The sequence below is a fragment of the Microcaecilia unicolor genome, chromosome 6 (genome assembly GCF_901765095.1).
Source record: "Microcaecilia unicolor chromosome 6, aMicUni1.1, whole genome shotgun sequence".
NCBI classification, from domain to species: domain Eukaryota; kingdom Metazoa; phylum Chordata; class Amphibia; order Gymnophiona; family Siphonopidae; genus Microcaecilia; species Microcaecilia unicolor.
This window is the reverse complement of record NC_044036.1, coordinates 252,726,467-252,740,169: the sequence shown is the minus strand read 5'-3', so window position 1 is coordinate 252,740,169 and position 13,703 is coordinate 252,726,467. Positions and strand designations below refer to the sequence as shown.

The 13,703-nt window shown below is 43.0% G+C and overlaps 1 protein-coding gene across 1 annotated transcript in view; it reads left to right on the top strand.

Annotated features, from left to right (window-relative positions):
* The window catches only part of WHRN (whirlin), a 314,680-nt gene that overhangs the window by 269,631 nt on the left and 31,346 nt on the right, over positions 1-13,703 (top strand). Inside the window, exon 6 of the mRNA XM_030206314.1 lies at positions 11,822-12,034. Within this exon, the coding sequence (XP_030062174.1) occupies positions 11,822-12,034 (213 nt within the window). The remainder of the gene's footprint in view (positions 1-11,821; positions 12,035-13,703) is intronic.

Here is a 13,703-nt window from a genome sequence, read left to right as displayed (position 1 = left end):
AGTTCACCAGAAAGTATTCCAACATCTTTAGACCCTTTCTTTAAAAAAATCCATATAAATTCGTATCTCACAATGAACTGTGGTTTAAAATGTTCATCTTATTAGTTATGTAGCCATAGCCAACTCCAGGCAGACGACCTCATTAGTCTTTGTGTAACAAGAAGTAATTTACACTTGGGGATATTGCTCCAGAGCACTAGCTAATATTTATAAGTTTTAAGATATATATTGAATAATTCTCCACCAGTTGCCCTTTAAGGCAACACGATCCACAATTGCAATGAATTAAATATTATCTCTGTTGAAATGCAGTATCCTGCGCTGCAAGATTTAAAGGCATGTACCCAGGACACAAAATACCATCTATTTAGCTTCAGAAAAGGTTTATTTCATGTAAATAATATTGCAAGAGGTAGTTGTTTTCTTACAGAGAATCTGTGCTTAAAGTAAGGTAGCAGGTTTAAATATGAATTATTATATGTTACTTACAAGTCCTTGTTACAAAGCATGAGCAGCATGAGATAAGCACGTGATTGCAGGAGGAAGGAGAGTCTCTGTAGCAGTGGCAGCAGGATAGAAGAGCTCCGTGTGTGGAACAGCTTCTGTCTTTTATACATTGCAAGTTGCAGGAGGATATGATCACATGAATCTCAGCACTTGCTTCCTGGTTTGCACTGGATAATTTGCAAGGCATTATGGTTAATGTAGTCTATTCACATGATCACATTATAAGTCTTTCCTTTCTGCAGATGTCCTGGCGTCTTCTTGTCTGATAGCTGATGGGAGGGGGCAGGTATACATCTGATGACAGGCAAATGTTTTGTTTATGGTTTTCCTCTGAGTCATTAGTCTTCAGTACCTGGATTTACATTTTTCCAGACCCTCTGTCTGCAGTTGTGTTTAATTTCTACAGAAGTCTTGATGAGCCTTCAAGTATCCACCTAGTCATGCTTTTGTTATCAGTCCTTGTTAGGTGGGAGGAGAAGGAAGCTATATCTCTGTGAAGCCAGTACCTTTTGTCTCTGTTAAGTGTTTGTAATTGACTAGCCCTGCTATCAGAAGTTCCCAGGAAAAGGGAGGGGAAAGAGGGGCTTGAAGTTCAGATCAGTTTCCCTGTTGCAGTTTCAATTAGTCTTTAAAGTTGTATTTTTATATTGGTATATCTGATTCAGCATAATCAATAATTATGCTACATATATTTCAATAATCCTGATAATTAAACTCATATCATGTTACATTTGCACAAAGTAATTTGTTTCTTCATAAGGTAACAACTACCGGGCCCTTACAACAAATTTCTCTCCTCTTCTCATTGAGGCAACCAAAATGGCTCTGGCCCTGGCCATTTGAAGTGATGATCTGTGTGTTAAGTGTCGGGCTGCATCAGGCACCTTTCTTCATTCCTTCGTGGAATGTCCCTCTCTATCCAGTCTTTGGACCCAGTCCCTTTCAGTCATTGAACTTACACTACAATGCTCGTTTGAGTGTTCCTACTCTGTGCTGCTTCTGGGTAGCAAAACCCTCTTCGTAGGGGTGGCCTTTCTGAAGCGCAATCTAGATTTGTGTAACTTGCTGCCTTATTGGTTTAAAAATGCACCTAATAGTCTTGGACCAATACTGTGGCCCCTTCCATAGTTACTTGACACAATTATATGAGAGAGATGGCTGATCTGTTTTTTTCTCAGTTCTGATTGTCCTTCTCTCTGGGGAAGAGTCAATATTGTGCTCTTTGGAGCCACTACCTTGAACATAATATGTCGGTGGAGAGCAATGGCCCTGCCACGTCTTGAGTTGCACAGAGCGGGGGGGGGGGGGGGGTGACTTCTACTGTATGGATTCTTCATCTTTTATATGACCTGCTGGCTTTGTTTATTGCTCTTTTGTACTTCATATGCTTATTTGGTCATTGAATTGCAATTTGTATGGTATATTCACTCTTTGATTTAATACTTTAAAAAAAAAAAAAGAATACTAGTTTTAACCTGGGATCGGCATGACTAACATTTATACACCTGCAGTTACATCAACCATATTCCTGGTGTAAATATGGCAGGGACACACATAACTTCCAGTGTTTTGTAAGTGCCACACGTAGGTAGGAGATCTGCCCATATTCCACTTATGCTCCGTTCATGTTAACATCCCTCTTGCATCTATGCACTAAGCAGTGCTTTTTTTTGTAGAAAAAAGGTGCCGGTACTCATTATGGGCGGGGTCACCACATATGGTGCCGCCCCTATTATAGCCACACCCCTTATCCCAGCCATGGCGCATATAAACAGACATCATTGAAAATATTATACTAGTATAGGAGAAAAAATAATGTGAATTTTTTTCATTATAAATAATTTCTGTAAGCTGTTACAGCTCCAGTATACCCAGTGCAAAATAAGACAAATTCCAAACACTGAAATGAAAATAAAATGATTTTTTTTCTACCTTTGTTGTCTGGTGACTGTTTTTCTATCCATATTGGTCCCAGTCTCTGATTCTGCTGCTCTCTATCTGTTCTCTTAACTCCGTTTCCAGGGCTTCCTTTCCATTTATTTCTTTACTTTCCTCCTTTCTTCTTCTTTTGTTGCCCTGCATCCATAAGTAAAAGCTGGGTCCTCCTCCATGGAATTGACTGGAGGAGGTATAACATGGATCCAGCTTTTGCCTATTTTCTCCATCCATGTGCAGTTTTTCTCCTCTTCCCTTTCCCTCATCTCCATCCATGTGCATCTTCTTTTTTCTTTTCTCCCCTCCATCCATGTCCAGCACTTCTCCTCTCTCCTCCCCTCCATCCATGTCCAGCATTTCTCATCTCTTTTCCCTCCTCTGTATCCATATAAAGCAATAATTCTCTCTCCCCTCTCCTCCATCCAAGTCAGCATTTCTCCTCTCTCCTAGCCAACTCCTCCATCCATCCATGTCCAGCAATTCTCCTCTATCTCCTGCTCTCCTCTCCATCCATTTCTAGCATTTCTCCTCTCTCCCCTCTCATCCATGTCCAGCAATTCTCTCTTCCCTGTCCTCCCCTCCCTGTCCAGCGATTCTCCTCTCTCCCCTCCATGTCCAGCAATTCTCTCATCCCTGTCCTCCCCTCCCCGTCCAGCGATTCTCCTCTCTCCCCTCCATGTCCAGCAGTTCTCTCTTCCCTGCCCTCCCCTCCATGTCCAGCAATTCTCTCTTCCCTGTCCTCCCCTCCCCATCCAGCGATTCTCCTCTCTCCCCTCCATGTCCAGCAATTATCTCATCCCTGCCCTCCCATCAATGTCCAACAATTCTCTCTCCCTTGCCCTTCCCTCCCATCCCATTGATGTCCAGCAATTCTCTCTTCCCTGCCCTCCCCTCCCATCCATGTCCAGCAATTCTCTCTTCCCTGTCCTCCTCTCTCCCCTGCCCTCCCATCCATGTCCAACAATTCTCTCTTCCCTGCCCTTCCCTCCCATCCCATGTCCAGCAATTCTCTCTCCCCTGCCCTTCCCTCCCATCCCATCGATGTCCAGCAATTATCTCATCCCTGCCCTCCCCTCCCATGATTTCCAGCGATTCTCCACCGCTCCCCTGCCCTCCCATCGACGTGCAGCGATTCTCCTTCTCTCCCCTACCCTCACCTCTCCCATATCCAGCGATTCTTCATCCTACAGCCGTCCTCCTTCACTGCCTGCCAGCCAGCGTCGGACTCAGAAGCGAATGGTGCAGGCAGCGATTGGCTGGCAGTGTCGTAGCTTCCCTCTGCGAGTCCCGCCTACAACTTCCTGTTTACGCATAGGCGGGACTCAAAGAGGGAAGCTACGATGCTGCCAGCCAATTGCTGCCTGCACCGTTTGCTTCTGAGTCCGACGCTGGCTGGCAGGCAGTGAAGGAGGACGGCTGGGAGACAAAGAATCACTGGATATGGGAGAGGTGAGGGCAGGGGAGAGACAGAGAATCGCTGCACGTCAATGGGAGGGCAGGGGAGAGGCGGAGAATCGCTGGATATCATGGGAGGGGAGGACAGGAGGAGAAAAAGTTGCCGGTACGCCGTACCGTTGCGTACCGGCACAAAAAAAGCACTGACTATAAGGCATATTTCACTTACAAAGTTCCATAGTAACCTATGGAACTTTGTAAATCCCCTTTCGTCTCTTAAGCTCGCCGATACAGAATAGGGTCTAGGCACTTTTGTGGGACAGTGTACACATGTGCATGTAAATGCTAGTACTCTATACATTTATGCGCACAAGGGGTGTGTAAATGCGAGCATATTGCCTTTCTAACTTACAGAATATTGAAGTTATGCGCATATCTCATGCTCTTAAGCACTTTATGCCTGCTGTATGTCAGGTGTAATTGTTCATGCCTAACTTATAGGTATGTATATTTGCGGTTACACTAGTATTCTATTAAGGACGATAGGCACCTACATTCCTTTTGAGATAGGTGCTCAGAGGGTGCCTAGTTATAGAATTACTCTCTTATTGAATCCAGTCAACTTTTTTTTTTTGTTTACATGTTCTTGAAAAACGTCAGTGTACGACGCATGTCTTGTTTCCACTGGGTCTCAGAGACACAAGGAGTCAAAGTGATAATCTCCTCATCATCACTGAGAGAGTAGATCAATAGGGGGTTTATCGTTTATCCAGTTTGCTATACCGCTTCTCTTGCACGCAAAACAAAATGGTTTACAATACATAGGCAAAATACAAAAACAAACCTAGATAGGATTGCCATAAAACTTTGGAACTCACTACCCAAAGACCTGAAACTTACAGAAAACTACCTACAATTCAGAAAAAAAAAAACCCCTCTTAGCCTTCCTTATCAGCGCTTTGCATTTGGCTTGACATTCCTTATGCTGTTTCTTATTACTTTCAGTTGGTTTCTTCTTCCATTTTCTGAAGGATTTTCTTATAGCTCTAATAGCTTCCTTCACCTCACTTTTTAACCATGCTGGCTGTTGTTTGGTCTTCACTCCTCCTTTTTTAATACGCGGAATATATTTGGGCTGGGCTTCCAGGATGGTGTTTTTGAACAGTATCCACGCCTAATGTAAATTTTTGACCCTTGTAGCCGCTCCTCTAAGTTTTTTTTCACCATTCTTCTTAATTTATCATAGCCTCCTTTTTTAAAGTTAAACGCTAACGTATTTGATTTCCTATCCAGCTTATAATTGAAAAAGAAAAACGCCTATATTGCGACCCAAATCAGGAGATAGACGTTTATCTCACAAAAACGAATAAAGCGGTATAATCGAAAGCCGAATTTGGATGTTTTCAACTGCACTCCGTCGCGGATGCGGACAAAGTTGATGGGGGCGTGTCGAAGGCGTGGTGAAGGCGGAACTGGGGCGTGGTTATTGGGCGATCAGAGATGGGCGCCTTTCGCCGATAATGGAAGAAAAATATGCGTTTTTAGCGAGAATTTAGGGCACTTTTCCTGGACCCTGTTTTTCCACGAATAAGGCCCCAAAAAGTGCCCTAAATGACCAGATGACCACTGGAGGGAATCGGGGATGACCTCCCCTGACTCCCCCAGTGGTCACAAACCCCCTCCCACCACAAAATATGCCGTTTCACAACTTTTTATTTTCACCCTCAAATGTCATACCCACCTCCCTGGCAGCAGTATGCAGGTCACTGGAGCAGTTATTAGGGGGTGCAGTGGACTTCAGGCAGGTGGACCCAGGCCCATCCCCCCCTACCTGTTACAATTGTGCTGCTTAATGCTTATTAGTCGTCCAACCCCCCCAAACCCACTGTACCCACATGTAGGTGCCCCCCTTCACCCCTTAGGGCTATAATAATGGTGTAGACTTGTGGGCAGTGGGTTTTGAGGGGGATTTGGGGGGCTCAACACACAAGGGAAGGGTGCTATGCACCTGGGAGCTCTTTACCTTTTTTTTGTTTTTGTAAAAGTGCCCCCTAGGGTGCCTGGTTGGTGTCCTGGCATGTGAGGGGGACCAGTGCACTACGAATCCTGGCCCCTCCCATGAACAAATGCCTTGGATTTATTCGTTTTTGAGCTGGGTGCTTTCATTTTCCATTATCGCTGAATAAGAAAAACGCCCAGCTCACAAATTGTCGAATAAAACATGGACGTCTTTTTTTTCGAAAATACGGTTCGGTCTGCCCCTTCACGGACCCGTTCTTGGAGATAAATGCCCATGGAGATAGACGTTTTCGTTCGATTATGCCCCTCTATGTATACTTACTTCAAAGCTAATATCAAATTCAATCATATTATGATCACTGTTATCAAGCAGCCCCAGCACCATTACCTCCCGCACCAGATCATGTGCTCCACTAAGGACTAGGTCTAGAATTTCTTTTTCTGTTGTTGGCTCCTCTACCAGCTGCTCCATAAGACTGTCCTTGATTTCGTCAAGGAATTTTACCTCCCTAGTGTGCCCTGATGTTACATTTACCCAGTCAATATTGGGGTAATTGAAATCACTCATTATTATTGTGTTGCCCAGTTTGTTTGCGTCCCTAATTTCCTTTAACATTTCTGCATCCGTCTGTTCATCTTGGCTAGGCGGACGGTAGTACACTCCTATCACTATCCTTTTCCCCTTTACACATGGAATTTCAATCCATAGTGATTCCAAGCAATGTTTTTTTTCCTGCAGAATTTTCAATCTACTGGCTCAGGAAGTCTATTCCAGGCATATGGTGCAGCAAGATAAAGGAACAGAGTCTGGAGTTAGCAGTGGAAGGGTACAGATAAGAGAGATTTACCTAATGAACTGAGTTCCCATGGAGGAGTGTAAGGAGAGATAAGAGTGGAGAGGTACTGAGGAGCTGCAGAGTGAATGCACTTGTAAGTCAATAAGAGGAGTTTGAACTGTATGCATAAACAGATAGGGAGCCAATGAAGTGACTTGAGGAGAGGGCTAATATGAGCATAGCAACACTGGCAGAATATAAGTCTTGCAGCAGAATTTTGAACAGTTTGAAGGGGAGAGAGATGGCTTAGTAGAAACATGACGGCAGATAAAGGCCAAATGGTACATCCAGTCTGCCCATCCTCTGTAACCCCTAACTCTTCCTTTTCCTAAGCGATCCCACATGCTTATCCCATGACCTTCTTAAATTTTGACACAGTTCTCAACTCTACAACCTCCAGTGGGAGGCCGTTCCACGCTTCTACCACATTTCTGTGAAATAATACTTTCTTAGATTACTCCTAAGCCTATTTTCTCTTAACTTCATCATATGCCCCCTCGCTCCAGAGTTTTCCTTCAGTTGAAAAAGGCTCACTTCCTGTACATTAATGCCCTTAAGATATTTAAACATTTCTATCATATCTCCTCTCTCCCTCCTCTCTTCCAGCGTATACTTGTTGAGGTTCATAAGCCTATCCCCATATTTTTTGTGTTCAAGACTGCTTACTAATTTTGTAGCCGTCCTTTGGACCTACTCCATCCTGTTTATATCTTTCCACAAGAGTGGAAGTAAGGAGGAGGTTGAGAATTACAGGCCTGTCAGTCTGACCTCGGTGGTGAGTAAGCTAATGAAAACGCTGCTAAAGCAGAGGATTGTGAGATTTCTTAGTGGGAGGTAAAGGAAGTTGGTGAGAGAGGACCATTTAATCCAGCCAGCCTGCCCTTCTGTGCTTGCCTTTTACTCAGTTTGTGGTTGTCCCCCTCCCTCCTTGCACCACTAGGGTCCCTTTCTGCTTGTCTGTCTCATGCATGCATCCAGCTCCTGAAGGAGTAGAGGCAGGATGTCTGTCCAGACACTGCGCATGTGCCGACACCACCTAGCTAGTTCTAGGGAGTTTGCCTGGGAAGTGGCCGCATGTTGCTGTTTATGGAAGTGTGCTGTTAATGGAGGAGAGAAAGGGGAACCAAGAAAGTTGGGGGGGGGGGGGGGGGAGGTCAGGACTGCAAACTGGAACAGTGTCACAAAACAAAACCATTAAAAGCCATATTCATCCTCTAGAGATGAAACAGGACTGATAAACTGTTACAAATAGAAAGCCATGCTCATAAGTACATAAGTATTGTCACACTGGGACAGACCGAAGGTCCGTCAAGCCCAGCATCCTGTTTCCAACAGTAGCCAATCCAGGTCACAGGTACCTGGCGAGATTCCAAAACATTACAATACATTTTATGCTGCTTATTCTAGAAATAAGCAGTGGATTTTCCCCAAGTCCATTTTAATAATGGTCTATGGACTTTTCCTTTAGGAAGCCATCCAAACCTTTTTTTTTTTTTAAACCCTGCTAAGCTAACCACTTTTACTACATTCTCTGGCAACAAATTCTAGAGTTTAATTACACATTGAGTGAAGAAATATTTTCTCCAAATCATTTTAAATTTACTACTTTGTAGCTTCATTGTGTGCTCCCTAGTCCTAGTATTTTTGGAAAGAGTAAACAATCGATTCATGTCTACCCGTTCCACTCCACTCATTATTTTATAGACCTCTATCATATTTCTTCTCAGCTGTCTTTTCTCCAAGCTAAAGAGCCCTAGCCTCTTTAGCCTATCCTCATAAGGAAGTCGTCCCATCCCCTTTATCATTTTTGTCATCCTTCTCTGTACCTTTTCTAATTCCAGTATATCTTTTTTGAGAGGTGGTGACCAAAATTGAACACAACATTCGAGGTGCAGTCGCACCATGGAGCGATACAAAGGCATTATAATGTTCTCATTTTTTATTTCCATTCCTTTCTTATAATACCTAACATTCTATTTGCTTTCTTAGCCGCCGCAGCACACAGTCAGGGCTATATGCTCTTGTTTTCTGTAGTCTTTAGATTGTAAGCTCTTTTGAGCAGGGACTGTCCTTCCCCATGTTTAAACTTGTACAGCGCTGCGTAACCCTGGCAGCGCTATAGAAATGCTAAGTAGTAGTAGTAGTAGTCTTGACACTTGCTTTTTACCTGCAGGTATCTCTATTAGGTATTTCACATCTCATCCCTAATCCTAGTGTGCCTTATGGCAGGCCGCATACTTTGCCTGTCAATATAAGGAGATAAACTTAGCATTAAAAAAAACTGTAAAAAATATAAATTTATTTGTTCAATAAGAGAAAAATATGTTTCTGATGGGCAAATTCATTAGCAGTTAATGTGGGATCAATTCCCTGATTTGACTGGATTGAAAAGGCGGTCAAGGTCAGACTAAGATCTGCATGAATAACAGGTGAAAGCTAATCGATTCTAGCTAACATCAACAGAGAAACTGAACCTTCAATCTTCCCAAGAGTTGCTACACATGGAATACAGCTGTTCCCTATCTGTGGGCATTTTGCATCCTGGATACATTTTTGAGAGAAAGGAGAGAAAATAATAGGATGGCTTGGAAGATTGGTACTGTGCTCCTTTCATCTCTGAGTTCCTGGTTCAAATCCAGTTCAGGACAAGAGCAAGAAAAATTCATGACCAAGTGAAAGTTGTTAACATGACCTACATTGTGAACTGAGTTGGTTGGGTCAGTTCAATTCCCAGTAGACAAGGGTTAGTTATCATCTTTCCTCCTAGATGTGGACTTTCCCAAGCAGGTTTGAAGTATGTTGGCAGGACTGTGCGGAAGGAAGTTTGCACTGCCACTGTTGAGGTTGTATCAGTGTACCAGAATTTCAGTTTATAGTCCAGCATCTTTCACTAGCACTACATTCTCTAGAAAAAAGTATGTGTAAAAAAAAAAAAGGAACATGCAAACTCACGTTGCCTCAAAATCTGCGTGCTGATGGAACTCATTTGCAGTGACAGTCAATAAATGGAACACTTTAGAGGGGTGACACCCCCTTATTCTTTGCTGTGCAAATGCTAGTAGCCCTGAGCCTTCTAATCTTCTTATGCAGTATTCGCATCACTGACTTTTGTCAGTTGGACGGCCACTGCAACTCGGCACTTTCGTAAAATTGTGGATATCATAAGGATTTTACATCCAGGACTTTGATTATACTCTTGTTGTTAAGCATTTCTGCTATAACATCAGAGATTCATCAGACCCCTGAGGCAGGCCTTTGGGCCGAAACACAGCCGTGTCGGGTCATCTCTTAGCTGTTTCCAATAAAGATTGTTTGTTTTCCTCCTCGGATCCACCTCACTCTTTTGTCTGTTTGCTCACAGTTATGTGAGGTTTGTTCTTCCTTTTTGCTTGCCTTTCACATTTTAGAGGGCGGACACCCCTTATTCTTTTTATGCTGTGCAAATGCTAGCCCTGAGCCTTCTAATCTTGTACAGAGAGCATGGGATATAACTTCTGCCTAGGCAAGGATGTCAGACTGCAGTTCTTGAGGGTCGCAAACCAATCAGGATTTCAGGATATCCTTAATGAATATGTATGAGATGAATTTGTATGCACTACCTCCACAGGTTGTCCTTCTTATCTTGCTTCCTTTCTTACTCCCTATAATTCCCCCCACTTTCTTCATTCCACGTATGATTACAGACTGTTTATCCCTCCAGTTGCTTCTACTTGACTAAACGTTATGAGATACAGTGCCTTTTTCTTTTTGGAGACTACCTCTGGAACTCAGTTCCACTAATGCTACAACTGGAGTCATCTATTCATAAATTTCGAGAGCTTTGAAGACCAGGGTGTATGACTGTTTGGGATGAGGTGGGATTTACCAGCTACAAAGCTGTCTGGTCCCTTTCCCCCAGTTACCTTATCCCACTTTTCTATTTTTCATTTTCTGACCTGTCCTGTTTGTAAGATAGAGTTCTGTTTCAGAATTTTCTTGTTTACTTTGTAAACTGCTTTGCTTTTCTAAAAGAACGGTGATATATCAAGACAAAATATAAACATATGGAATGCTTTGCCACAGCCCCTCCACCAAAAAGATCACAAGAGCCCACTTGATCAAAATCTTCTTGGGGTTTTTTTTCTCTCTTGATTCCACAAAAAATACATGATCAGTAAAGAGGAAGAAGGGAGTGAGAGAAAAAGAGAAGAGCAATATTCATGATGGTAGCATCTAATGGACAGAAGCGGAGCCAGGTTGTGACGCCAGAGGGAGCCAAAAGGTGCATGTGCACACTGCGTAGCTGTGATGGACCACCTGAAAAATAGGCACTGGCACCATCCAAAGTCCATGTGGGGGAGTGGCTGCTCCCCTGGTGCCCCACCTAGCTGCACCTCTTCTAATGGATATGATTTATATACTGATTTGGCATTGCTGTGCAATGGAAATAGTTATATATTTTTTATTTTGTGTAGTAGTCATGTTCAGCCAATAAAATAACATTTAAAACTAATAATATACAACCAGATTAAAATTAGTGACACTTGAGACATGTGGCCCAAACTATACTGGAAAACAAATGTTGATCAGTGTTCTGTGTTGCGCACGTTTTCATGAAAGAAATGCCATTTTGCCTTTCCTCCTGGGAGTCCAAAAATGTTCATTGCTTAAGGCATCTCTTGAAAACAGAACTTTATTGATTCACCGTGAATACCTAATGGAAAGTGTAAGTAAAACAGTACAGACAAGACCCTAGGCAGCTATTCTGCCTAATGAGAGGAAGATCATGTGATCTGTGCTTTCACAGGTTGTTCCTGAGCTACTGCTTGACTCAGACTACTAGAACATTCTAAATGCAGCCAGCCCCTCCAAATCTGACTTTCTACATGGAAGGTGGATATGGAGGGTCTGCAGCTTTCCGGAAATATACACTGACAATTTTGATGTTCTAAGAATTCATTAGAAGGAGATGCCGTATCTCAGGGTTAGCTGCCATAGAATATTCTTCTATGGAATTCTGCTTGACCTAGTGTGTAAGGTTGTGGTGGGTTCACAAACTTTCTTGATTTGTCTTTGTCGCAATTTTCTTTCCACTGGCTATGTGCCCTCTGGTAGTAACATCTATGCTGCATGCCTTTCCTGTTTTTCAGCCTGTATTTTACCGAGGGTTAGCTGGCTCTCAGGTGACACTTAGCAGTATGGTGAATCAGACGTGGGTCATGTTAGAAGAACGTGCTCGCCACCTGCTCAATGAACAAGAGAGATCCACCATGAATTATTACCTAGAGGAATACAAGGAGAGTCATATTCCTGTGGATGCTCTGGTCATGGCTCTCTTTGAGCTGCTGAACACTGATGCCAAGGTAAGGAGCACCAGCATGCTAAGAAAAAACAAACAAACACACACACACACACACACTGTAACACTACAGATTGTTTAGAGACTGAAGGAACATAAACTAAAGAGTTTGTATCTGTAGCAGGGGTTCTCAACTCAGCCAGTCAGGCTTTCAGGATCTCTACTACTACTACTTATCATTTCTGGACAGTCCTTGCTCAACAGAGCTTACAATCTATTCAAGACAGACAAATAGGAGAGAGAAGGGATTGGGGAGTTGCATTTATTGTGGGAGTAATTTTAGCAACATGAGTATTAAACGGGAGAATTAGGGTTAAGTTAAAAGCAGTTTCAAAAAATTGGACTTTTAGCTGAGATTGAATAGGACTAGAGACGGAGCATGGTGTACCAACTCAGGAAGTCTGTTCCAAGCAAGATGGAAGGAATAGAGTCTGGAGTTGGCAGTGGAGGAGAAAAGTATAGATAATAGTGACTTACCTGATGATCTCTACAAAGAATAGGCATGAAATATATTTGGATACAATGGAGGCAGTGCATGCAGGCCTGTCTCATACATATTCATTGTGGCTATCCTGAAAACCTGACTGGCTTGGTGTGCCTTGAGGACTGGGTTGAGAAGCACTAGGGTAGACTGAGTCCATGGAAGTATGACAGCACATGAATTCTGATAATACTGTGAACTGCCTTGGAAAAGTGGACTAATAGTCCAAAAATGATTATAATCATTCAACTAGGCCCACTTCTGTTAAGATTAGGGGTTCCATAGACATAGGGTTGCTTTTCAGTTCTCTTTTTGCTGTAAGAAAGCAAATCGCCCCAACAATACTGGCCTGGGACAGGCCAAACCCCTGGGTAGTACCTGAAAGGGGACCAACAGGCAAGATCAGCTGCAGTAGAAGGTGGCAGCAGACCTATGCAATATTCTGGCAAAAAAGGGTCACAGGTATCATAGGGGGCTAAAGCCATGACATTCAGGAGTTAGTAGAAAGGACAGGAATAATTAAAAAAAAACAAGGGCAAATCTAAGGCATGACTAAAGGACAGATTTATTTTCCTTATATTTAGAATCCAGCACTTGAGGCACTTATTTTGGAGTATTGGATATCTGTTTAAAATGATGTTTTTGGCCTAGGGTTGGCCTAGCTTCTTTTATACTTTGTAATCCGCACGGATCCAGAAAAGGTTTGTAGCGGAATATACATTTTTATTGTATTGTATTGTATTTATCTGTCTGACAGAAGCAAACCAAATAAAAAATTGCAAGTACTGCAAATTAACTGATAAAGGTGCTCATTTTCAAAGCACATACACTTAATAATATTAAGTGGCGGGGCATTTTCGAAGAAACGTCTATGGTTGGATTTGGACGTCTTTGTAAAACATCCAAATCCGGGGGCAGGGAAAACCGTATTTTTGAAACAAGATGGACGTCCATCTTTCGTTTCGAAAATGCCGTCAAACGCGTCCAAATCCAAGGACGTCCTTAAATTTGGACATCCGTAGATTTGGACGTCCTTGGATTTGGACGTCTTTGACTTTCGGCAGTTTTCAAAACCAAAGATGTCCAAGTCACAAATGTCCAAATGCAAGCCATTTGGACGTGGGAGGAGCCGGCGTTTCTAATACACTGGTCCCCCTGACATGCTAGGACACCAAACGGGCATCCTAGGGGG